This window comes from Spermophilus citellus (genome assembly GCF_964194105.1).
Source record: "Spermophilus citellus genome assembly, chromosome: 12".
Lineage (NCBI taxonomy): Eukaryota > Metazoa > Chordata > Mammalia > Rodentia > Sciuridae > Spermophilus > Spermophilus citellus.
The window spans coordinates 102,480,790-102,507,655 of NC_138198.1; the positions used below are offsets into that span (position 1 = coordinate 102,480,790).

At 40.3% G+C, this 26,866-nt stretch overlaps 1 protein-coding gene across 3 annotated transcripts in view; it reads left to right on the forward strand.

The window, feature by feature from the left end:
• The window catches only part of SETBP1 (SET binding protein 1), a 359,668-nt gene that overhangs the window by 314,655 nt on the left and 18,147 nt on the right, over positions 1 to 26,866 (forward strand). For all 3 annotated transcript variants that reach the window (XM_081263352.1, XM_081263354.1, XM_081263353.1), the window contains exon 5: positions 16,218 to 16,388. In XM_081263352.1, the coding sequence (XP_081119478.1) occupies positions 16,218 to 16,388 (171 nt within the window). The remainder of the gene's footprint in view (positions 1 to 16,217; positions 16,389 to 26,866) is intronic.

Sequence of the window (26,866 nt, forward strand, 5' to 3'; positions counted from 1 at the left end):
AACAGGAAAGCCTTTGATGAGATCATTGGAGAGAGCAAACCTTCACCTGCCCAAACCCAGGACCCACTAACGCTCAATGCTGGATTCCCTTCAAGCAAATTCCTGGCTTGAGGAAGGGCTGCCCTCAGATAACTTTGATTATTTTAAAAATGGTGCTTATAAAAACAAACACATTCCACTTATTACATAACCAAGGATGGAAAAATGTTTTACTGTCAGTTTTATTACTTGGGAAATGTAATAATTTCCAGGTTTGAAAAATACAGTCAGGGACTCTTTTTTTTTTTTTAAGCTTGACAAAAATTGTATATATTTATTCTGTACGTTTTGAAATATGTGTACATTGTGGAATGGCTACATGGAGCTCAAGAATATATCCATTAGTTCTCAGTCTTACCATTTTTTGGTGACTTGAGTTTTTTTAAAAATCTTTTTTAAAGTCTTGCATTTATTTCATTGGCATTTCCTGGCTATTTTATTTCCTCCCTGAATCCTGACCCCAGCCTTCTTTCTTCTATTAAGGAAGCTTAATTCTAAGGCTCATGTCAAATCTGGCAGCTCTTTCTTGGCTCGGGGCTCATGGAGATTTCCACAGTTGTGGCCTATTTACACACTCATTCACGTTGTGTGTTTTTGTTGTTGTTTTTTTTCTTTTTTTCCCAACATATTTCACAACTTCTTTATCCCACATTATGCCATTACCTCCTTGAACCCAGAGCTAACAACACAGAATTAAGAAATGAGTCATTTGCTGACAAGGTCTCTTTTCCTGCACTGCTGCCTAAAGGATACACATAGGAACCACCTCTCATTTTTTCTGACACTTTCTGGGATCCAAACACTAATGTGTCATTCTGTTATTTTTAACAGCCGTGGAAAAGAAAGACCATTTAAAGGAAGATGTGACAGAGACTTGGGTTCAAATTCCCAATGACATTGATTTGCTGTGAGACTTGAGGTCTACTTAACCTTCTCTTCAACCTCCTTTCCCTGTATACAAAATGTGGTTACTCTGATCTACCCTTTAAAGTAATAGAATTTAGATTTAAAAGGACACGTGTAATCATTTGGTTTCCAACCATGGATAGTGAGTTGATCCTAAAATAACCAAAAGGACCTCATTAAAAAGTGGCTTTGAACAAGACAACTCCAAGGCATGCCTTCCTGGGTCATTGTCACCAGGAGGCTTCCCCACCTACGTGACAGAAACCCTCAGATGAGTCTGAACCTGACTGAGTTTTCCAGGCTGACCGTATCCAATAACTATGGCATGTCATTTGACTTACTGGAAAGAAATAAGAACTCTGATGTTTTCTCAAAAATAGAAGTGCTTCCCACATCTGGCTCTGAGATCTTCCCTTGAGAGGGCCAGGTATTTTCCCTACTGTTTAACATCACACGAAACTCTTCTCTGTACCCAAGATGCAGAATCAGAAGGATTTGGAGACCATGCCGTCATCTCCTGAGTCTCTGTCCTGCCCCCTGACAGCTTTCCTCCCTGACCATCAACCATGCTATGGATGCTCAGAATTAATCCCTGAGCCAGAGGGCAAAACAGTCCAGGCAACGTGGGTGCAGAGTGGCTCTGTTGCATAATCATCCATTACTGGGGGCTGTTTATGTTTAAGTCCTGTTCTTCAGTGGTCAGAAATTCAGTTTGTGTGGCTTGTCTTCAGTCACAGTGATCCTTATCACTGCCCTTTCTCAACTATTATACTAAGCCTTCCTCATCCTTGTGTTGTTCATCAGTGTCATTTTGATCAAAGCCTCTTAAAGTCCCTTTTCCATATGATGCTCCAGAGATGTTTGTTGAATGAATCAATGGGCAAATGAATAAGTACATGTATATTCTCAATCTGTGTCAATGCAGTGGTATCTATAACTTGCTGGGCTGACTCTAGTTTATAAATCAAACAAATCATGAAATAGGCTATATTTTACCAGTTATAAGGATGCCATAATTGAAAGGTATAATGTACCTGCCTCTTTAGGAACTGATATTAGTCCCCCAGTGTGATCCATGCCTTTCTCTCCCCATATCTGCTCACCTGGTTAAACTACCTTCGTGGAGTCTATATGCACATCTGTTCTCTTACACCCATCATTATTCCTGTTCCCTCCCCAGCTCACTCATTTTCTTTCCTATGTTCAAAGCTTCTTTAATAATCTGAGATTGAACATGGTAGGAAAATTGAGGCTGGTCATGAAGATCCTCAAAAACTATCCAATACCCAGCCCACAAAAGTAGGAAGAAAAGTTGAAAATCCTAGTGCAAATACAGAAAAATTTACAAGTGTGAACCTGTATAGTAGAGACAGAGTTAAATTCTTGAAAACAGTGTATAACTTTCTGAAAACCCTCACTTTTCTAAATAGTGAGCTGTCTTAATGAATACCATAAGATTTAACTTACAAAAATATGATTTAAACATGGGTTTAGGTGTCTTCTGAGCAAGAACTACAACTGACTCAGTGTTGCCCCCACCTCCTGCCGTAGTGCTTACAATGGAAATTCTAGTGCAGAATTTGTCCAGTAAAGGTTGAGGAAGTAAAAAGGAAATCGGGGTGGGGAGGGTAGTGGGAATTGTATACAGTGTTCACACTGCTGAACCACTCTGCATCAGAGGCTCAATTTCTACCCTTGATTTCCAAACAACATTTGTTGGCCACTTTCTGGGAACACACAGGGAGCAGCTTTTACCCCTATAATCAAGTTCTGCACATAGAGGACAGGCCATCTCTTCTCCAAGGCCATGTGGAAATGCTTCATGGCTCCTCATGACCCACGGATGAAGTCCAGGCTCCTAGTTCCATTTCCAGCCCAACCCAGGCTGTTTCAAGGGTGACCCTGCAACCACCCACCCTGGACACATGCACTGTGGCCCCCAAGAGTCCTGGCCTTTCCTCACATGGGCCATTAGATTTTTTGCTTCATTCTTTATGTTGTTTCTTTATTCTGAGAATTTCTTTCATCCCCTTTCAGCCAGTGCTTCCAAATTGTTCAAGAACCAAGTAAAACATCACCTCTTCAGTGATGTCCTTCCTGTCACAATAGGGAAGTCACTCATTGTCCTGGGTAGTCACATCTTGTGAACCTGACCCTGCACTCCTGATCACGAAGTACTGACATTAGCCTCTGGCACTTCAAGGCTAAAAATTTATCCTTGTATCCTCATATTTAAGCCTGAAGAAAGGATACTATTATTAATTACATAATTGATGAGAAATTGAAGAACAGAAAAGTTAAACAATGTGCCCAGCTTCAGACCAAGGGTAGTTTGTTTGACTGTGAGATAAAAACTGCATATGTGGGCTCATAGCTTTCCCTTTTAACCACTTTGAAATGCCCCTCTTCCATAAAAACAATCGCCCTGGTTATCTTGTTACTTTTACTATGGTCTCTATATTAACATAAATTCTAATTTGTAGTCAACCAGGTCAATTATTTATGTTGTGTCTGAGATATCCAGTAAATAAATTCCATTTTCAACTATTGTGCTAGAATGTATGCTAGTTAAAATCACTCTCATAAATCTCTAACTTGGCCCCAGGTGCAATGGAAGGTAACGTGGGTTGTCTTTCCAGCTCAGGGGAGATTGTTATTTTTATTTAAATTTCTTGTTCCTGAATCTTGTTTCTTCAACTAGATATCCAGCTACCCAAAGATTGAACTGCTTCTTATACTTTATGGGTCCCCCATAGGACCCTGAGTTGCTGTCTTCACAGTAGGCACTGAAACTTTTTTTTTCTGAATAAATTAACACATGAGCCAAATTGCTTCCTCTTGTCAACCCCCCACAATTTTTTGAGACTGTTGCATAAAGTTGAATATTTAGGAGTTGACTTTGCTTCCTGGAGTCCCAGCTATCAGAGAACCACAAGTTAGTCATGATAGGAGAGATGGGGCCTTTATCCTGCCACCTTACCTCTAAATGGTGAGCCCCATCCAAGCTTTTGGTAGCTTCCTTTTCAATTGCACTTTAAATATCTCATGTTCCCTGGACCTCTTCCTGCCTGGCCTGTTCTGAGAATTCATTGTACCAGCCACAGTGCTCAGCAATTTATAGGCATTATCTCATTTAATCCCTGTAACAGCCTTCAAAACTGAAGCTTTGAGGGGTTAAATCACTTGGACAGGGTCAAATACTTAGTTAAGTGACAGAGCTGGGATTTAAACCAGGGACCAACTGGGTCACAGCCTTATCCACCAGCTTAAAACTCCCTTTCTTTCAAGTGGTTTATTTCCCAATTACTCAGTAACACATTTGGATTCTACTTCTTGCATGGAATGTTTCCATCTCCACATCTTTGTTTTGCTTTTCTCCACCCATCCCCTCCCCCATTTTAAAAACAAAGATTAAATTTTTTTTCACAGATAATTCTTGTTGTCAACTACCATCTCATACTTACCTCTCTAGCCCTATGACCTTAAACAGTTTGAAACTGTTTCTCCTGAAATGCTCATTCCATTTTATTCAGCCAGTCTTTGGCACTTCCTTTTCTTGACCTTCCAAAGGAAACTCAGAGTACAGAAGTCTTTATTTATCTCATCTCAAAGTTAGTCCCTGAGTAACTGGATTGTCCTGTGAATCTGAATCAAATACAGTTGTCTCTGCCGGTTCCAATCTCTCCAATGACAATTTCCTCTCTGATCACAAGTCCCACCAAAGGCTCTTCATACCCATTGCCCACTTCTAGAAAATCCCCCCAACTCTCCTCTGGATGACTCAGAGACCTACTTAAATAACTAGATATATTAATAATTAAAATATTTTCCTTTTACTTTAAACCTTATCATCTGTCTTCCTATAGTGTGATAGTAAGTTGTTCATTTACTCTGTGCACCATACAGTGGTTGGAACCAAAACAGACATTTTCCAAATCAAACTTTCTTTGGGACCAACCAACCTTAAAGGATGGTTGGAAATAATGCACTGCATTCATTTCTTGAACAGGGGCTTGCAGAATCAACCAAGTAGAAAGAAATGTTGAGACGCATTTAACCTCATTAGTTTCAGTAGGACTCTCTCCAATCCATCAGAGTTGAGCTACATTAGAGAAAGTCAACTATTTCCAAATCTCATTTACATAATGGATGAGATGTGAAATGAGCCCAATGCAAGGGGAGCCACCCGGAGGCACTAAAGTTTATCACAATATGTAAGAGTTCTTTTAGATCATCGCACTAAATTTCCACTAACAAGATAACAAATTAATTGTCTGTATTACTATACTAGCCCAAAGTCTATTGAGTACAGAGTATCAGCTGAGGGAGGCAGCTGGGGTTTCAAGGACTGTGGGTGGGGAAGGATCCTCAGAGGGAGGTGATGAATGCTACCTTGGCTTTCTCCTGCCCCTTTAAGAAATCCCAGGCACCTCTGTAATCTGATGGTGGACTTTGGCTTTATTAGTGAGGTAAGCGAGGATGAGTAAATCAACTGTATCAGACAAGCCTCAGGACATCTAGAAATTGATCATTCTGCCGAAATAAGCACTCTGTGTTTATTAGCTGGGAGTTCATCACTATCGCGTCTCCTCATCCAATTCCTAAGAGATTTCAAAGCCATCATCATGGTATTAGCTTGTCTGACTGAACTACTAGAGATAAAGATTAGGAGATCTATCTAATGATGGGTCTGAGTTTCTGTGATTTTTTTTTTCTTCTATTGCAAAGAAGAGAGCTTTCCTAGCACACACTCTGTCTATATGTGCATGCCTGCACACAAGCACAGTGTGTTTCTGTTCTATAGGATGAATTCAGATAGTGGGATAAAAAGTAGGTGGTTTAAAGAAAGGATAACCACTAAAACTTAAACTATGAAACTTCCCATACATAACAAGACAGTACTTAATAAGGAGAATATATGCTAAATTGATTTCTCTAACCAGATACAGTGGGTGATATCACACTAGAGAAAAATAATTAGATACAATATTATTTATAATTCCAACCCCCACATACAAGGCCAGACTTCTACAGGTAGGTCCATGAGAACGAGTTCATATTGGACTGATCTTTCAAAAACCAGTAAATGTGCATTTATCTATTTTTACCTATATTTATATACACACATGCACTGAGCTCCTGATATCAAGCTTTTTTTTCTCAATGTGGCTTCTAAATAAGCAGTAATCAAAATGCAAATAAGGTGACCCAGTTAGCATGGCGCTCCGTATTACCATGCAGATGTGCTCTGCAGCTCTGTACTCCAGAGGTAAAAAGGAAGACCCCCAAAAGATGCATATATTAACTGACATTGATTAGCCCTTCATATTTGAGCAGATCTAGGGGAGAATCTTCTAGAAACAATGATCCTACCGCTTATATTGCATCTGCTATGCTTGGCTTGGTCTGTTTCTAAGCTGCCCTGTGAATTTAGACTCAAATGCAGCACCAGAGGAACAGGAAGACTGGTTGTGTGAAGAACGTGACTCTTGCAGCACAAAGCCAACATGCTGGCCTGAGACAATCCAAGGACGTGGCTGGGTTCAGAGTCATGGTTTTGCTACTATCTGTGTGAAACTCTAAGGAAAGCAAGCTACATCCCCTTTCTGTGGCTGAGATATAATAAAGGACTGTGCTATGTTTCCATCCAAATCTAAACTAATTTACTTTGCAAAAGCTCCTGTGTGTTTGGCAATAGCCTATGCTATGCTTTATGCACTCCATACTAGCAAATTCCTAAACCACCTGATCACCAAGTAGGTAAGAAGCATATTAGATGCAGTACCACAACATTGGTTCTAATTATATGTATACATTTGGTCCTCCTGTGTTACTACCTTTTGCAGACCCCCTTTGTATTTTCCAGAGAACAAGCACCCACTGCAGTTTTGTCAAGTTTGAGTGGAATTATATCAACATCATGTTTGGTTCCATTTTCCCTTTGTCCATGTCCTTCTCTCTCTCTCTCTCTCTCTCTCTCTCTCTCTCTCTCTCTCTCTCTCTCTCTCTCTCTCTTTCTCTCTCTCTCTCTCTCTGTGTGTGTGTGTGTGTGTGTGTGTGAAAGAGAGAGAGAGAGAGAGAGAGAGAGAGAGAGAGAGAGAGAGAGAGAGAGAATTAACTGGGACAGACAAAAACTTTCACCTGAGCTTAAAAGTACTTATGAATCTTGAGCTAAGTACAAAATTTATTTAGAGTCTATATATTTGTTTGTCTCTCTAAGAAGAAGATCTGATATCTAGGATACTGGAAAGATTAAAACCCATCCAACTTGGGATATCTCCACTTTGCATACACCTTTTTGCTGGCTTGATCTTTCCACCGTAGGATCAGGAGAAACTAACCTCCTGTAACTTACAAATTACTACATAGAGTAAAATACTCTTTAATGTAAAGATCCATGTGGTTTCAGCAGACACAGATGCTGTCATCTCAGCCAGTTTCTGTACCTCTAAAGCAAGAGTGACAATAAATAATCCAATTGTTTGGTGGTTTCTCTGACTCTAGAAGGCTTAGAATCAGAATTGTAAAGCTATAATAGATTCTGAGTAGGAGGAAACTGAAGCAGAATCAAATTCCAAGTCTTATCCAAGTTCATCCAGCCAGTGTGGGAAAGAGCTTGCCATAACCCCATGTCACAATTCTCCTCTCTTGACTTTCATATTAACAAATTATTACTTTCTGATGTAGTTTATTAGCTGTAAGTATCCATTGAATAAGTTTTGTGTCAGTCTTATGCTAGGAAGATACAGGAAATGGGTATGAAATCTCTGCTTCCTAAGGAATTTAAATCTTATAGCATTCACAGATAACTTGAACATATGAAACAGTTTAAAACAATAAAATTCATACCAAAACAATGTATCATTAAAAAATAATAGTGGTTAACATAATTAAGTGCTTACTATAGCTAGGTTCCATAGTAAGTACTTTTACCAATGTATTAGTTTTCTCTTGCTGCTCTAACAAATTTCCATAAATGTAGTGGCTTAAATAACAAAATGTGCTGGGTGTGGGTATGCATACCTGTAATCCTCTGGGGAGGCTGAGACAGGAGGACCTCGGGTTCAAAGCCAGCCTCAGCTACAATGAGGTGCTAAGCAGTTCATTGAGACCTTGTCTTTTGACAAAATATAAAATAGAACTGAGGATGTGGCTCAGTGGTTGAGTGCCCCTGAGTTCAATCCCCAGTACCCCCCAAAATAAATAAATAACAAAAATATATCATCTTATATTATTGGATGTCAGAATTCCAAAATGGATCTCACTAACCTGATATTAAGATGTCAACAGAGCTACCTTCCTTTATAGAAACTTTTGGAGAATTCGTTCTTTCTTTCTTCCTCACCACCCCCCACCCCACCCAGTTTCTAAAGGCCATCTGTATTCCTTGACTCATGGCCACCTTCCTGCATCTTCAAAGCCAGCAACATACCATCTCTCTGTCCCTATTTCCTCCATTATATCTATGCTTTTTGACTCTTCTGTTCTGCCCTCTTCCTCCATCCCTGTGATTACATTGTGACCATCTGGATAATTAAATGTGTACTCCTGATGTTAAGGTCAGCTGATTAGCAACATTAATTCTGTCTGCAACCTTAATTCTCTTGCAACATTACATGACATTAACAGGTTCTAGGAATTAGGATGTGGATACCTTGGAGGGAGGAGGGGAGGGCATTACCTATCACACTATAAAATTCCTTTAATCCTCATAACCACCTCATTTAATCATTAAGGAAACTGAGGCATGGAGAGTTAACCAAATCTACCCAAAATCACTCAGCTAGTAAAGTAGCTAGTTTGACTCTAGAAGATGCATTTCACTTCTATTCTATACTACGCTGTAAAAAAAAAAAAAAAAGTAGTTTTAGAATAAAGAAATGTGTGGGCTAAAGTAGTTAAGGCACTGCCTAGAAGGTTTGTACTTAGAAGTATTAGGTGTATATATTATTTATCCACTTATCCATCCAACGTTTTGGAGTACTTATCGAACTCAAAAAGTACTTAATCAAACAGTACTTACTGATAAGTACTTTTGGTATTTATTTAAATAAGTATTGGGAGCCAAAAAAAAGAAATGAGACATGATTCCTGACTTTGGAGCTCAGTTCATGGTTAATTAATTTGCAGTTGCCTAGACATTGGCAGAGAAATGAACAAACAATTACAGATAGAGCCCCAGTCCTGTAGCAGAAGTGTATCCAGGTGGAAAGACAACAGGTTGGAGGGAGGCATTAATTCTACCTGACAAAAGATGTGGGTTAAGTTTTCTCAGCTACTTTTCCAGACATCTCCCACTATTAGCTTTTTACGACTCATCTTAAGCACTCTTCCCTCAGTAGCACAAGAAAGAACTGTTGTTTCTGCTTTGTTCCTATCCTTCCCCAGCCCCAGCTGGCCCTCCCTCCATTTTGAATTACTGAAGTCTACCCATCTTTTAAGACTGGAGTTTTTGTACCTGTGTCTGTTTTCCTGAATGGATGGTGGGCCCCATTTCAATATGAAGTGGCTGGGGCTTCATGATATCTGCCACTTAAGGGTTATTAATGGATGTTGAATTAATAAGTGGACAAGAAAGAAACCACCCCAGAGCCCACTAGGATCTCATTTTCCTCCTGATTCATGAAGGAATCATTTGACCTCCTATGTTGTTGAGTTTATTAGTTTTATAAGTGTTTCCATGGTATCCTACTTTCTACTTCTAAACCATCTCTGGGAGATAGAAATCACAACTCCTGAGGTTAGATAGTCAGCTCTCATATAATTGCTACTTTCAGAATGATGGGTCTTAGACCCACTGAATAGTGTTCCACTCAAGAGTGACCTTGCCAGAATTTTATCTCTTAAGGTCCTAGAATGAAGTAAAAGTCATTTGGCACCAAATTAATGTTGGTGAGGCCACTGTCTCTGAGCAGGTCGTTTGGGGTCCATAGGCACCTTGTTTGGAATCCTTCTCATTCTGCTTTCTCCAAGTCATGAGCCTTATAGTGTATGTGAACCTAGGAAGCCATGCCTGTGTCCAATTTGCACAAAGGTGAGTTCTCTCTCCGCTAAGCTTAGCATCCATGGGGCTGTATCCATCTGGATAGGTTGGTTTTGCTCATTTATATAAAGATGTCTCCTGAGCTGTAGAAGAGGCTCTGCCTTTTGATGATTAAAAAAGCACTTTAGACATTGCCCTCATAAAATATAATGACTACCATTATGCCACATAGACACTATTAGAATGTAATTCTTACAAAACAGGAACTTTAATTGTTTTGACCAATACCATTTCCCTGGTGTGATAGATGTTAAATAAATCATTGTTGAATTAATGAATAAAATGATACAACAAAAATGTTTTAACATGTTTATTGACTTTTGCCCAGAAAAAATATTATTCCCAGATTTCAAGAGTCTCCTTTAGTAGATTCACTTTCTTCTGTAACACAGATTTCCCTTTATTGGACATGAGTCCAATAAAAAAGGCCACAAGAAAAAGGAGCGATGGCAGAATCTAAATAGAAAACCAGTACATTAGGAAGAGAATGATTATCAAGTTTTCAGAAGCAGTTTCCTCTTGTGAAAACACATCATTTACCGGTTGACCCAGAAGTAAAAATACTGTGGGCAAGGAAAGATCGTTGAATTGAGTCAAGAGACATGGATTCAGCATTGCTACATCCACACGCAGAGTTTGTGATCTTGAGCATATCACCTGGTCCTCTGTGCCCCTGTTTCCTCGTTTGTGAACTGGAACTCTCACCTGTTATCCACAGATGTATTGGCCTCACCAATATTATTATTATTATTATTATTATTATTATTATTATTTTGTCAAATGACTTTTACTTCATTCTAGGACCTTAAAAAATGAAATTCAGGCAAAGTCACTCTTAAGTGTAATGCTATTTGGTGGGTCTATACTCATTCTTTCTGAAATCCACAATTATTTGAGAGCTGACTACCAAAACTCACTGTAAGGGACAGATAGCATAATGTATTCCAGAGCTCTTGCAAGATTAAAAACCACTAACCATTCACTATATCTTCACCCTTAATCCTTGCCAAACCATGGCATTCTGTAGAGATGATCAGCAAGGCAAACTGAAGGGACCAACCATCCCAGGCACATCAGCCTCTCCCCCCATGCTAGTCTGAGCTGTGTCACCAGGAAACACATGTACTTGCAAATATTAGAATTCGAAAATTATTGAAACCATTCAAGGAACCTATATTAACCATATACTACCTACAAGGTATACTACTCTCTGCAGTGGATGTAGTAAGGTGAATTACATGGGATTCCCCAGGGATGATTCCATCAACTCCCTTGTTTTAAGGAAACCCTGTGGAATCAGGATCCAGCAGCGAGTCAGAGGATCTAGATAGTGCCATCTCCTACCAGTTGTGATTTTAGAGAAATCACATGACCTTCCTTAAACTTCAACTTCTCTTCTAAGAAATAGGACTAAATAGTAGCCATCCACAAGGGTTTTTATTTGTTTTTTCCCTATGAAGAATGAGGCAAAGTAGATAACTAGCTTTGTAAACCTTAAAGCAATGACTCTAAGGGGAGGCTGGTTTTTATTATCCAAGGTCACAAAGCTCATTAAAGGGATCCTGGGAAAGTCAGACACCATAGACCCTGCTTTTCTGCTATGACCTCTTTGACCTTGAGCAACCTGGGGAAGAGGTAATTGAGCAGCAACTACTACTTCCGAAGAAACAGAATCAAAATATTGAAGCTATTGACTCACCTTAAGGCAGTAAGCAGTGCTTTGGTCTCTGACCTTTTTGCATCCTGGGGCAGTCAATAACCTGGCCACTAGATACAGCCTGCTACTGATTTTGATTTGGGAGTAGTTTAACCTTGAACTGAGCTCCAAGTAACCAAGGCAACAGGAAGTCAGCTTCTGCATCGCAGGAGTTGGAATCCATAAATCAAGTCCCTAATGCAAACACGGTGTGCAGGTAGAGGTTTGAGGGGATAAGTGGTCTATGAGAAATTACCTTTGAAAATGAGTGACTGTCCCTTGATAGGCTACCGCACAGTTTCAAAGACTTTTTAGAAAAAAAATTATCAATAGAGGTCAATAGGTTATAGCTGGATGGTTTCATATAGGTTTAACTTCTTCTGTTTCCTCTTAGCTCTTTCTCTTAATTATGAACAGATGTTGGATCCACAAAGTTATTAGCATTGTTATTTCCTCCTTTAAAAACATACTGGCCTCCAAATATGCAAACTTCAGTGTGGCATGTGTTGTATGGGGGCATAGGCATGCTCTGAACTCCACTAAGAGCCTTCAAACAGTCTGCTGCCTGAATTTAGACAGAGATCGCTTGCCAGATCCAAGTCACCCCTGACTTTTCTCATGCCCCAGTATAAGCAGGGGAGCTACATCTCAATGATCCAACCAGTACAAGGCTTTATTAGGATTCCTTTGTGTGTGTGTGTGTGAGTGTGTGTGTGTGTGTGTGTGTGTGTGTGTGTGTGTGTGTTTGTGATGAAGCTCCAGCCTCTAAAATCTTCCTCCTATGGAGAGAGAGAAGCCAAGCTCGTGCTGGGAAGAAACTCTCCAGATGTCCCACCACTTTGGCCTCACACCCAGGAGCATCAGATGCCACCTGGAATGAAGGGAAACAAAGCCCTCCATGGCCACCTGCCCCGTGCCCTCTCCCAAGGAGGAGTCACCCGTTCCATCTCTCGAGACCTCTGCTCTCAGGCACATTTCATCAATTATTAAGTGTTCCTAGATTAGGCTTTGTTGAAAGTTTATCTAGTACTCTCGCCCATGTATGTTATTTCTGGGTTTGTTTCCATTATCCTTTTGAAATCCAAAAATTACTAAGAAAAAGTCAGGCCTGTTTTTTGGTGTATTTTTTTTTCTTCTTCAATTTGTTTCCCCAAATTGACAACTCGCAAGCAGTACTAGAATCGGGGAAATCTTAAATTATCTAAGGGTTTTTGAAAAAGCCAAATAGTGACAATCTGAATGAGAAAGTGTTTTAAGTGTCATCTTATTATGTTTAACATATTCTGTAACACAAACACTTGAGTAGCAAAGTATGCCCAATAGAGGTATCATCAGATCAACTTTAATGAGATGATGTGGACTGAGACTCATTTAGATTGTGAACATTTGCATGAAAATGGGTACATCTAAAATGACTTGAAATTGATTTGTTCCCAAGTGAGGGTTAAATATTCTTTTATTGCCTTCATTCCCCATTCATATCATCATTTAAAGAAGTACCTGCCCAACCTGTGTCCACAGGTACTGAGATGGCTTATCAGTGAGTTTTTCCTAAGGAGCAATTATCCAATAGGACTGTGGTCTATTGCTCTAGAGGTACCAGGGAGGATCTGCCTGCCTCTATTCAGAGGGAATCACACTGTGGTGGTGCAGAGGATCAAAACAGAGAATTGTCATCAGACTGCTGCCTGCTCTCCCCAGCATCAGATTTTTTAGCAGCCAGGTGTTCAAGCTCATCAGTCATTCTACCCTAGTGCTCATGCTCTGATAGATTTCTAGATTTTCCCCAAACTATGTGTATTTTCTCAGTAGAAAAAGAAAGTTTAGCACATATTCAGATTTTTTTAAAATATATTAACAATAAAGAAGCTAGGGAGTAAAAGTAGACACTCTCTCCCCACCAATCTTCCCTGAGCTCTCTGGACTCAAAGTCACCACCACTGCTTGGATACATTTCCTTACAGATGATCCTCGATGCACTTCAAGGATATTAGATGTTTGTTTCTAGCCTGCCACTAGCACACATGCGTATTTTACCAGCATATATGCACAAATTTGTGTAAATAACCACACCTACTCATGTTTGTGTATCTCAATGGTTGTGCCTTGCAATCTCTCTGTCATAGAATTTGATATTTGTTTATCTTCACCTTCAAGATGCCATGAAATATAAAATTCAGAAAAAGCATAGATGGCATTACTATTTAAATGTGGCATCTTAAGCAGGGGTTTCAGAGACCAGGGTGGGGAATGAGGTGAAGTTAATAGAAGGTAAAGTAAAATGTCAGTGTGGGTTTCTCCTTAGGTCGTTACAAGTGCCTTTTCCAGGTATGATACTACAGTGTCTGTGTCCTCAGCCTGAAACATGCCTCAACAGACTGGGGTGGTGATTAGGTGTTACAGAGTACAGCCAGGCGGACCAAGATGATCCTGGGTTTTGCATCTAGTTTTCTAGAAACTTCCACCTCTGACATAAAGAACAGTATGAGTTTATTCAGCTCTCCCTTAAGCTCTCAGAAATGTTTTCTCCTCATCTGTAAAATTGAGAAAACGGTAATATCCACACCACATGCTTCACAGGGTTGTCACAAGGCCCAAGTGAAGCTGATCTCACTGTGGCAGTGAGATAATGCTACTCTGCGAAGGTTGGTTGCATTGGGAAAAAAAAGTGTCAAGAAATACGTGATAAAACCCAGTTTGTTGTTGCTGCTGTCAGTGGTGTGTAGCCCACAGATGAGGAGACCCTGAATACCTGCCCATGGGTTGAAGGGTCACTTTGGTCATGTCTGGAAAGAGAACTAAACTTTTGCTTACTGGTTAAAATTGGTTCTGAGGAAGCAGTGGATTATAATAATTATGATATAAGTGATAATAATGATGATGACAATGGTTAGGTAGTATGGACTATGTGATAGATATTGTTCTAAGCACCTTACATTAATTGACTCATTGAATACTCACAAAAAATCCAACAAAATAATACTGTTACCATTCCACTTTTCTGTTTTGGGTTTTCTTTCTTTCCCTCCTTTTTTTTTTTTTTTTTTTTTTTTGACAGGGTCACATTAAGAGGGCATCACTAAGTTGCTGAGGCTGGCTTTGATCTAGCACTCCTCCTGCCTCAGTTTCCTGAGCTGCTGGGAACCATTCCACTTTTGTTTTTAATTAATTAATTAATTCTAATTAGGTATATATGACAGCAGAATGCATTTCAATTTGTTGTACACAATTGGAGCACAACTTTGCATTTCTCTGGTTGTACACGATGTACCATCACACCATATGAGCAGTCATACATGTACCTAGGGTAATGATGTCCATTACATTCCACCACCTTTCCTGCTCCTGTGCCCCTTCCCCTTCCCTCCCTCCCCTTTGTCCAGTCAAAGCCCATTCCAACTTCTAAAGTTATAAAAACATAACACTTGAAACTGTAGGTTTAAATAACTGTAGGTTAAGTAACTTGCGCTTGATTTCACAACTGAAAAGTGGCAGCATCTACGTTCAAACTCAGGAACAAGGTTTCAGAACAGCTCATGAGTCTACCAGGCTTTTCAGCATCATCAAGACAAGTCTTGGGATGTTTGTTAGGCTCAAACCTTCAAAGGCCCCCAGTTTGGCATGTCCTTAGCCTTATGACTATTGACACACACCAGTCTCCACAATACATTTCCTGCTCCAGCAGGCTGGTTTTTTTTTTTTTTTTGTACATATTAATAGGATTCAGTGTGCTATTTTGATCCATTCATACGGGTGTCCTGCTTGAATACAGCCTCTTTTTAGCCATCGTCCCCCCTTCCCAGCCTCTAGTGATTACTATTCTACATTCAGATCTGTGTCTGAATTATTTCACTTAACATAAACTCCTCCAGTTCCATAAACTCATCTTGATGCAAATGACAAGATTTTATTCTTCTAGATGGATGAATAATATTTCATTATGTATATATACACCATATTTTCTTCATCCATTCATCGGTCCAGGGCACCCAGGTTGATTCCCTCTGGATCCTGCCCATTCTCCCATGTGCTCTCCTTGCTGATCTAAAATGAGCTCTGCCAAGCCTTGCCTCCCCTCTCCCCACACTGTTTTCTCCCCACACTCCCCTCTCTCCACACCTAGGACGATGATACATGAACCTGTGTGCACCTGCACCAAAGCTTTTCCTTCTCATTTAGTCTCATCTACCCAGCTGCGATGAGCAGCCTCGCTGGGGTGGAAACCATAGGAACCCCCTTTATTCTGCACAGCATAACCTTTGTAAAAATGGGTTGCTTCATCTTCCAAAGACTAATGGGATGCATATCCCTTCCAGGCAGCTAACCTGGAATGTCATCACTCCTAACTTCAGCCACAAAGCCAGTCATGGCTATGGCTGTTTCTTTTCCTTCAAATTTTCTAAAATGTCATTTTTTTTTTGGTACCAGAAGGAGTTCAAATCATTGTACTATTTCCCAGGATCATATTTAGGTTTTATGTTGTTCGTCATCCTGTTCCTTTAAATCAACGACAGGTTTTGGGTTGTTTTTTAGGGATGCCAAGTCCCCACTTAAAAGTGGACCAGACGACAGTGCATAGTAAGAATGAGGGCTCAGCATCCACCGGGATGACCAGGAAGAAGCCAGCTGTAGTTGACAGTGTCTCAATTCCACCCACCCCGATGTTGTCTCTCCTCGCCGCATCCGCAGCAACATCAGATGCAGGTGAGTAGTTTTCAAGTGTTTGGGGTTCGCCACCATGAAGATGGGGGAGGAGAAGTCCCACTAGGAGTGACTTGTTGAGTGCAGGCAAGAGTTCTCTATTGAACTGACTCCCATGGACGCTGAGCAAGGGAGCAGCTCAGCACTGAGTTTTTCTCGTGGGAAGAAGAAAAGCAGATTAAACATGGAGCCTGGAGGTAGGGATGCTCTCTACAGCTTTCCAGTTTATTCTAGTACTGGTCCAGTGAGGACCAACTATATGATAACAATATTGATTCCTCTTTATTAGCCTTATTAGTTATTAGTCTCTGCATCAAGGGCCTTATGCACATTATTCATATATCTTGCAAAGAACTCTTTTTTCTATCCTCATCTTCATAAGAGAAGCTAAGAGGATAGGAACTTGCCCCAGCAACCTGGGGACAGTCAGGATTCCAAAGCCCATATTCTCCCACCCTGCATTTCATCACCCTGTGTACTCATCACTGTTGAAAAATAGCAGTCACAGAGTTTCCTTGAAGCCTTGCTACATTCCACCCCACAATTTCACCAACTCCTCCATCATTTCCAGAATCCTCAACAGTAGTTGAATTCCTTATTCAGATATCCTTAGTTCTCTGCAGGCTGACCACTTACACCACTGCCCTGTTCTACACCCCACACCACCATCTCCCCCAGCCCCTATGACAACCTCGATTTGCCAATCTCACCTCTGCCACCAGGTGCACGGGCCTTGGGTGTGACTTAACACTTGTACTTGGAGACACTCTTGCTTTTCACTTACATCCTGTAGCTCTTCAAGGCTCTGCAAACACCTTTAGTGACCATTGTCTCTCCTGTGCCTTTATCATCTTCTGACAGACAGCATAAGAAAAGGCCTCCTGTTTAGCTTCTCCCCTGTAACAAAGTTGTACTCAAGTAAGAGGCAGGGCACATGGATTAGATTCTTCCTCTCTTCATGGAAAGCAGAAGGAAGGCACCTTCCATTGATATCTGCTGAATAAATACATTGATAAATGTGGTAAGCCTGCTACAGCATTTAGAAATGCCTGTCATGATCAGAAACCCAAGAGGAAACTCATTACTGATATTCACTCCAAACTCATCTTCTCATTCAGCAGGTGGCTTTAGGCAGAGAACTTGTCTGTATTCCCACCTCCTTGGTGGAAATCACTGGTAACCAGAAAATGAGCACAATTAAAATAACAGAAAGAAATACTTGGAAGGACACTTCCTAAATTGAGTTCAGCAAAATATTGGCAGATGTTCTTGTGAAATGTTATTTATTTATTTGTGCGTGTGTGTGAGTGTGTGTATGTGTGAAGCAAGTGTAGGTAATGCTGCCTTCCTTCCTGCAAGGGTTTTCTGGGGGTTTGAGTGACCTGTGCTCATTGTTAGGCCCTGGGAGGGGAGGCAAAGAATTCCACAATCTTATTTGATCACATGACTTTGTTTTTCTGGGACTAGCTTTTGAACTTATTATGGACACAGGATTCTCTCCATTCATTTGAAAAAAAAATCTTACTTTAAAGGAGTGGGATCGTGAACCTTTGTGCCTTTCACATATTGGGTGTGAAAGGTTTTTTTTGGTAGAAATAGCAGGTAGATAATGTCAACAAGGAGAATAAGAAATCAAAGAAAGGAAAGTCAGAAAGGAATGGGGGAAGGCCGCCCCCGAGTCTTGATGGAACAGTGGCACTTTTGTGAAAGGGAAGAGGGAAGCATGTGGGCAGACTTCCGGAAGGGGAAACTGGTGTCAGGACTGAAACTCTGGGAAGACATCACTTAGCTAAAGTAAAAGATTTGGTCTGTGGACTTCACTACCGACCCTGCTAATTTTTTATTCAACCTTGTCAGTTAAGCATGCAACCCCTGCCTTTATGGAGTCAGAAATCAGCCTGTTCCGCCTTTGTGGGCCAAACATAAATATTTTCTGGGGGACAAAGATAAGTGGTCCCCCAGTTTTCTACCCTGCAGTCTTTCCACTCAGTGTGAGTGACACCATTCTTAGATGACATGCTTATATACACTTGTACCCAGTAATGGACACATACGCCGAGCAGGAGAAAGAAACGGGTGGGTATTAGACTTTTAAACCTGCCTCTCCCGTAATCAGAGCTGAGCCAAATCTCTCCTGTTTCAGGATGCGGGAACAGGCTGTTTAGTTTTGGCAATACTAAAAATGAGACCCTCATGAGAATTGTACAGATTTGGTTCATTTCCGGATCTCAGGCTGCCGAGCAGAACTTTTGGGGGGAAACAAGCCAGAGATCTCCCCAGGTGCTGGAAGCCAGACCTTCCTGAGATTTCACTCCCCACAGATAAATGGTTTCCCACAAACCTGAGAGAGTTGGGAACACACTAGCTGGGCTTGTGTCCAATGCTCTGTTTCACACGTGAAGAGACAGATACCTCCTGAGATGCACAGTTTTGCCTGAGGTCATACTATTGGATGGGAACCCAATTTTTTCTGATTTACTGGTTGATTACAATGGAACCCCACTTCTGTCATAGGCCCAACATGAGCAAAAGCAGATTTGTTTCTAACTATGAACCTCGACTTCTTTGGAGAATAGTCTGGTGGAGTAGATTGTGTTCACCAAAACCAAGTTTCTGCATTTGATTTCATTTAATTGGGCGCCATAGTCATATCTATTTCTGATGAGACCCCCTCACTTGATTTTTGTTTTCTTTGGAGTGCCTGTCATCATCTTCTGGCTTTATGCAGAAATCAATTTATTGATAGCCTATTTCCTAACAGATAATCCTTTCTATAGTATAGTTCTGGGGAAGTAGGAAAAAAAAAGAAAGAAAAGTTAGACTAAGTGGTAAACAAAGCAAAATTAATTCAAGAAATCACTGAGAGATAAGAAGATATTGAAATAATCTAATTAACTAGAAATTCCTTTTAAAAAAATAATGAATGCTAAATGACCTAGCACAGTTCATGACATATAGTAGATGCTCAATAAATAATCACTGCATAAAATGAATAATAGAGAACAGGAGCTGTGTGCCTCTCCAGTATGAGCAAGATGGGAGATGTCGGAAAAAGATATGCTCAATCTTGAAAGTACTTAACAATCAAACAGAAAACAATTGACAAGCACATTGTAGGTTGTTGGTAGATACTTGCCAAATAATTGATCTGTAGTTTTTTTTTTTTTAAAAAAGGAACATTTCTCACCTTGTTTTATAAATCTATGATATGGGAGAAATGAGTAAGTGTGGGTAAAAGGTTTAAAAGTCTGTCCTAGCTTAAGTGCAGGAGGAACACATGGACATGGGCATGAACCAGGGACCACCCCTCCCATGAGTATTTTTAAGGCACTTTTTTTGTTTCTCAGAGTCTGAGATGCATACAGATTGTGAAGTTATTGATTTGTTGGAGGGACAGCAAAGACACAGGAGAGTGTAGCCACTGAAAACATGTCAGTTCATGAGCTACTGGGAGACTGGGAAGGGAGAGGCAGGGATGGCAGTGGCTGCCACCAGTGCTCCAGCAGGTCAGTGTGCATGATCAAACTGCTCAATGGCTATTGATCTGCTGCAATCCCCTGGCATGGGAAAGGAGGTCTGATTCAGGGGAGCACCACATCATTATTGTAAGTAATTAGGGCTAATGCAGTAAAAGCTTCAATAAAGTTTGTTCAAAGTGATGCATAATTTGAAACAACTTCTGTAACACTTGCCCAATAATGATTTTATAACCATATTAGATAATCCATACCAGAATAAGTCAGGCTAATTTTTCTTGTCTTCTGCATATTGAACTAACTTCGCAGATAGGTCATGCAATGTATAGAGAATTTATGACTTTACTCTGAGGCATGTGTTTTTCTTTTTCCCTTGTATTTAAGATGAAACTATGTTAATATGTGCAATCCAAATTGTAGTAAGAACTCAGTAAAACATCAGGAAACAAAAACTATTATTTTTTTGCCTCTAAAGATCTAGATAAGGAGTGATGAGAAATCCAATATATCCTTTTTGTGCACTTGTGCGTTCTCTCTCTCTCTCTCTCTCTCTCTCTCTCTCTCTCTCTCTCTCTCTCTATATATATATATATATATATATATATATATATATATATATAATTCTCTCATCTTTAGTCCAAGAACAACAACAAAAGACATGTATTCAGGGTGCTGTTAATGAATCTCCAATGATCAAGGTGTAACTCTGACAGAACAAAGTAGACTGAGCACAATTCTCAGTTTCTATAAGTTTTATCTCGAGGAGAATCCACTATTCTCCAGACTATATAATTTGCCTTTTTCTAAAATACCATAAGTAAATGAAAGTATTTAAGCTTCACAAGTCTATTAAATTTGTAGGCATTTTTGCTTCTTATGGCTGAGACTGATATTATTAGGTAAATTGATTATTAACCAAACTTTTAGCCCAATTGACATAAACTATACCTGTAATCAAGATGCAAAACCTTAAGCATTAAAGATCAATTACCTTTTCAAAGAATAGCGTGAGTCCTTAAATCTAATGGTACCCTAATGAAGTCCAATGTGCCAGTAGCTAGAAAACAATGATGATGTAAATTGTGTCTGGCACCCAATTTTATGATGCCTGGTTCTTCTCCCCAACATCTTCCATCTGTGAGGAGGGTCCCGAATAGCAAAACAGACTCTGGGTGCAAGAAAGCAATGACTAGGAATTTAAGAAATTGAACAATTATTTTTTTTCACTTGACGCTTTCGAACTTATGTGGAACCATGGCCTAACGTTCCTAACCAAAATAACAAGCCAATTCAGCCAATGTCCTGTCTTTCAAAAGAATCAGAGAAAATAAAAGTAAAATTTAATAGGATTTGAAACATCCCAGGGGCACAAATGTATATATTGAAGAAATCTTCAAATTGTGAAATAAATTCCTATGAACCCAGACTAATTGATTAAAATATACAGTACAAAACCTGAAAAGATCCAGAGAAAATAAAGCTTAATTTTAAAACAATCATTCAAATTGTCTAAAAAGTACCCTACCCATAGATACATGCTGGAGCATCAGAAAATAAGTCTGTGTCCAGAAAGCTCTGCTAGAAGTGTCAGGCCCAGAGCAAATGCCCTCCCTTCTCTCTGGACCACTAGGGTGCCCAGCAGGGGTGGAAGCTGCTGTGCTTCCTGAGGGTCCATCACACCAAAGCCTTTCTGAAAGACCACCATAATTATTGTTATTTTTACCCCAAAAGGAGTACATGAACTCTTTTCTGATTTAATCTGGATATCCTAAATCACCAGAGCCATTTCTGTGGCCCAAAGCTATATCATTCCAGAGAAGCATCAACTTCTGGCCTCTGCTTTCCACTGGGCCTCATCTTGGAAATCCTGGCCAGCCCAGCACTCCTGGGTATCTCCACTGCCAGAGCATGATTTTCAAAGGACCCATATCAAAGCTTCACGCAGCTCTTTAACAAGGAAAAAAAACATGCTGGTAAAGTTGGTCCAAAACAGAATTAGAGGAATGGGCATCAGAGAAAAGGGGGCATTGGAGAAAACATGTTGAGTAAGGTTGTTCAGTTAACATCCTACTAAGCGATAAACACATAACCTCTATGCTCATCTTTCCTACCAGAAAAAAAAAAATTATTTTCCTGGGCAAAAACCTCCAAGTTAATATAGAGACTGACAGGTTCTGGCCTTTGAGTCTGTAGCAAATAGCAAGTGCAAGCGCTCACATCTCCCTAAGTAATTAACAGTCCTCAGGCAGACGTCATGGTGGAGTAAAAGGATATGCACCCTTCACTTTCCTTGTTGCTAAGTTTGGGCTTGTTTTTCTTATACACCTTGGAATGCTCCAGTTGAACGTGCTTCAGATTGTCTGCATCTACACCTTGGTGATCTCAGACTTCCAAGTTCATGTCTGTAAAATGAGGAGAAAGTACCCCCAGTATAGAGGACTGTGGTGGGGAACATGTGAAATAACATTCGTGAATGTCTTAGAAAAGTAGCTTCCCATGTATAGCAAGAGCTCAGCCAATAGGAGTTATTATTGCTGTTGATATTATTACTGTTATTGTTATTATCTGCTTCCTGTCTGAAATTTTTTCTCTTCTATACTTACCCTCCATGCCATTTGATTAGCTAATTCATGCTTGGTCTTCAAATCTCAGCATATATATGTGTCTTTGATCTAAGACACTTTAAGAACTGTTCCAAGGTCAATTGGGTACCACAGTCTGAGTGCCACCATGGTGCACTGTATAGTACAGCATGTCTGTGTCTGTGCCCACTCCTGTGTCTCATACCAGGCTGGAAAATCATCCTCTCTCCAGTCATACCTTAGTTAACTTGGAAACCCCAATACCTAGCACTGAGTTGGCAAACAGCAAATAATCATTAAATATAGATCAAAATGCATGTGTAACAACTGCTTCCTGCACAACAGTTTGGTAGATGCCAATATTCACTCTAATGTTATATTCATTAGAGTAGAGAGACAACGATTTCCTTTTATTTTCCATATCAGCACCAAAAACAAACCATCCCCAGGAAGTGCAACCAGGAAGGGCCCTCCAGTCTCCTTGTTCAACAATGGCAGCCCTGTCCCAGGTTAATCCCCCAGAGCATCTTCAGGGAAAATTATTTTGGGGTAAAGAGTCAGCCCACAAGACATTGTATGTACAATACAAGAGTGATGTTTTGTTTTGTTTTGTTTTGTTTTTCAGAGAAGAGCTGGGGAATGTACACACTAGATGTCCACCTTTATTCAAGTTTATAGAATTTTCAGGATGAGCTAGCTACTCAGTGAAGGACTGGAGATTACATTGACTTATGCTGTACTTGAATTATTTTATGTGATGGTCTTCCACTGTGGCTGGAATATTGGCTTCCCTAGGCAGTGACCACTTCCAATTCAGATTTTGTCTCATTTGATGAGTTGGGCATCCTATGGATTCCTAGACCCTTAGAACAAAAGGAGCAAAGAAAGGGGAAATAAAACCCAAGAATGCTGCTATTGAGCAATTCACAGTCCTGTTTTGGTGACAAGAACCTTGTGCAGAACTGGGCGCATAGTATATACTCAATAAACAACACACCTGGACTTAATTTAGCTAATGATTTCCTCTCCAGAACTAAGATTTTTTTTTCATAAGACAGGCTTAATGACAGGTTCGAAAATGCTGTGTCTGTGAGATGTTTAACTCAATTTATCTTCTCTGAATGCTTCATACAGATGATGCTCCCAACCACCTCATGCCACAGTCAGACTTAAAAATAGAGTAATGATAATAATACATTTTATCTTCTTCCCAGTGATAGTATCATTCACACCTCCATTGAAGCCCAGTGGGAGGCTTGGCTGTGAGGCACTAGTCGCAGGGGGGGTCAGGTGCGATTATTGTAATGAGCGCACCACACTCAGCGAAATGCCGAAAAGAAAACCTCCCATACGTGAAGCGATTTCTATTAAGATACTCGTTTTAAATCAAATATTCAAGCTCTTCTTTATAAATGGGGAGAGAATGAAAAGAGGCTCTTCCACGGGCAGATTTTATGTCGCTTGAGAAGGAGAGAGCGCACATATTTTATGGTCAGTTTTGAGATGAAAGTTCGGTGCCTGTCTTGTTCCCCGGCTCTTTCCATTTCCAGAAATCTAATTAAATTGTTGGTTTAATGGTGGCGAGATAATTTAGTGTCGACTGAAAGCAGCTATGTTAATGAGAAGGGGCACCGGGCTTTGGGTTTCCTGTAATTAATGGGAGAGTTTTTGAAAAACTTCTTGGTTCCAGTGAAGTTGGTAGGGTGAGCCCAGCTGTTGAGACTGAGGCAAAGTCTTTCCTGCTCATTGCTGGAGAAGCCGCCTCAGGCATTGTGAAAGAACTGTGTAATGACTGTCATTAAATATGATCTTGAGTGGTCCAGGCAGCCTGCAGTCAAGTCTAAGAGCAGACAGTCAGCAAGAGGCTCGGGGAGAAAGGAGGCAGGGAGAGACCAGAGTAAGTATTATAAGACTGTCATACCCAGAGAGAGACAGACAGACAGACAGACTTGATCACTTACCCTTCTGCCCTCCTTCCTACCCCTGGGAGGTGCTGGAGTAATCCTAGCCCATCTTCCCTGGGGGCCTCCTTCTGTTGCTTCCACTGGAGTAGACTAAACAAGACTGGCCTGGAATAGACTAGAAGGGAGCTTTGCCAACCACCTCATGTTGCCGATGAGAAAATCAAGCCCAGAGAGGTTACAAATATTACTTGATCAGGAATTAGAAACATGGGCTCTTTCAGCCACCACAGCATGGGAGAGTAGAAACGGGTTTGGAACTCAGGATCAGGGTCATCATGGAGTTCTGATGCCCAGTATTTCCTAAATAAGCCCCTGAGTCTTAGGGAGACTTTCTCAGTCCCTCTTTCCTCACCAGTGAAAGGGAGAGAATAAAGTCTGCCTTTTAAGCAGGAATATGAAAGAAATGAAGGTGAAAACTCCCATCACATATTCAAAACCTAAGGGCCCTGCTCATGTAAAATATTAAGTCACGGCATGTCATGATTTAATCATGTGAAGTCATAATTTTGTCATATTATGAGTCAGATCATAGCATCCTCTATGTCCTTACTCCCTGTTCGTATATCCTTATCACAGGACATAGGCCAAGCTGCCTATTCTTAGGGATTTTAGTTACTACATTTAGCTCATCTTACTCCAACATGGTTAAGTATGCAAACCATTAAATATTTGTTTCCAAATATTTTTGTTATCGGTTGTCAATTTTTAAAGCACCTGTCCCGCTGCACTCAATCCCGAGTGACATATGTAGGTATAAGATCAGCCCTTCCCTCTGGGGATGCTCTCACTCCCTTGAAAAGACCTGGCTCCAGAGCATGAGATGACCAAGTCATATTTTTAAATGAATATATTGAGTAACAAGCTGACATACTGACAGCTACCATTCAGCCATTTATTGGTCATTAATTTCCAATTAGAGGAGTTCTGAGACAGCAAGATGTCCTGGGAAGAAAGGAGTGAAGATGGATGGCTAAGAATGGGCTGAACTAGATAAGCAGACAGAAGCCTGAAGGACCGGTCTACCACATTTCTGACATAGCTTAGTTTTCACCTGTTTTGTATCGGTTTTTAGTCCTATCTGTGGGGAAATTATGGCAAATGAGGCTGAAGAGAAATTTGGGTTCAGACACAAAGTCTGAAATTCTAGACTAAAGCCTGGTGGCCATCCCTGATGGGTAGTGATAGAGCAAAATGATGGGCATGAGCCAATATCGGTCTACAGTGGTATTTTGATTGTCCTGCAGAGGATTATAATTTTAAAAATTAACTAGCAGCTGTAAATATCACAAGATTTACATAATAATCAAGATTTCTGGCTTTTTGAAACACAGAGATTTTGGCATTTTTGAACTCAGAATCTTATCTGACAACAAATGGCTGGAGTGAAATAACATTTTCCCATTAGAGGGGATGTACTCTCTTAGCTTTGTTGTGTCCTTCCTCCATCACCACAGTGGACTAGGTTATCATCCTGACCCACTTCCCTCAGTAGGCTGATTGACCCTCCCCTATTTAAAATGCTTGGACCCAGAAATGTTTTCGATTTGGGATGTTCTTCAGATTTGGGAGTAATTGCATATTCATCATGAGCTAGCTATATTGACTATGCTCCCTATAGGGAGTCACCAAAGGCATTTGACCTGGATCAAAACAATGAGTAGGAGCACTTACTTAGTCTAGTAGGAATAGCATGTGTGATTTGTAGTAATGCTTCCTGTTATTCAGTTATAGAATTTGGGGGTTGGGAAAGTCCTTTGAGATTGTGAAATTGAGAGAGCTTTGGCTCTTTGGTGCTGTCAGTAGAGAAACAAGGGTACCCCTGGTATGCTCACTCTTTATCTAGCTCCCTTTCTTCAGCCTCTTTCCTATAAAATATGCAACTAGCTTTGAAACAGGGTAGCCCTTGCTTGAATTGTGGAGTTGGTGACTTCAAAGGTATGTGCCCTTGGGGAAATTACTTAACCTCTGGGGTCTCTGTGATCATCTGGGTACAACAGGGATGCAGAGGTCCTCGAGTGGTTGTTATCACATGTGAAACACTGCAGCCTGCATTGTAAGTCCTCCAAAAATGATAGTTCCTTCTCTTTTTCTTTAGTTTCTTTTGAGGGCATGTAGGATGCATCCCATTCACCTTATATGGTCTAAGAAATGGTACAAAGCATGAATGTGATGGAAATAATCATTGAGTAATTGAATGAAAACCACCCAATTCCACTAGCAAAGAGAAAAAGCCATTTTTCTCCCTTCTCCCCCACCCAAGATGCCTAAAGTTTACCTCTTCTTTTAGTATCCTTTGAACTAAGTCTCTTCTTCTTTTTTATGAAGTCTACTTTGGAAAGGAGATGCAAGGAAACAGGTCAGAGGCTTCCTACCTCTCTTAGAGTTTCTCAATGATTGAAGAATTCGTCTTGTCCAGGAATTATGTTTTCATGATGCCTCTTTCAACTAAGAGGTATCAG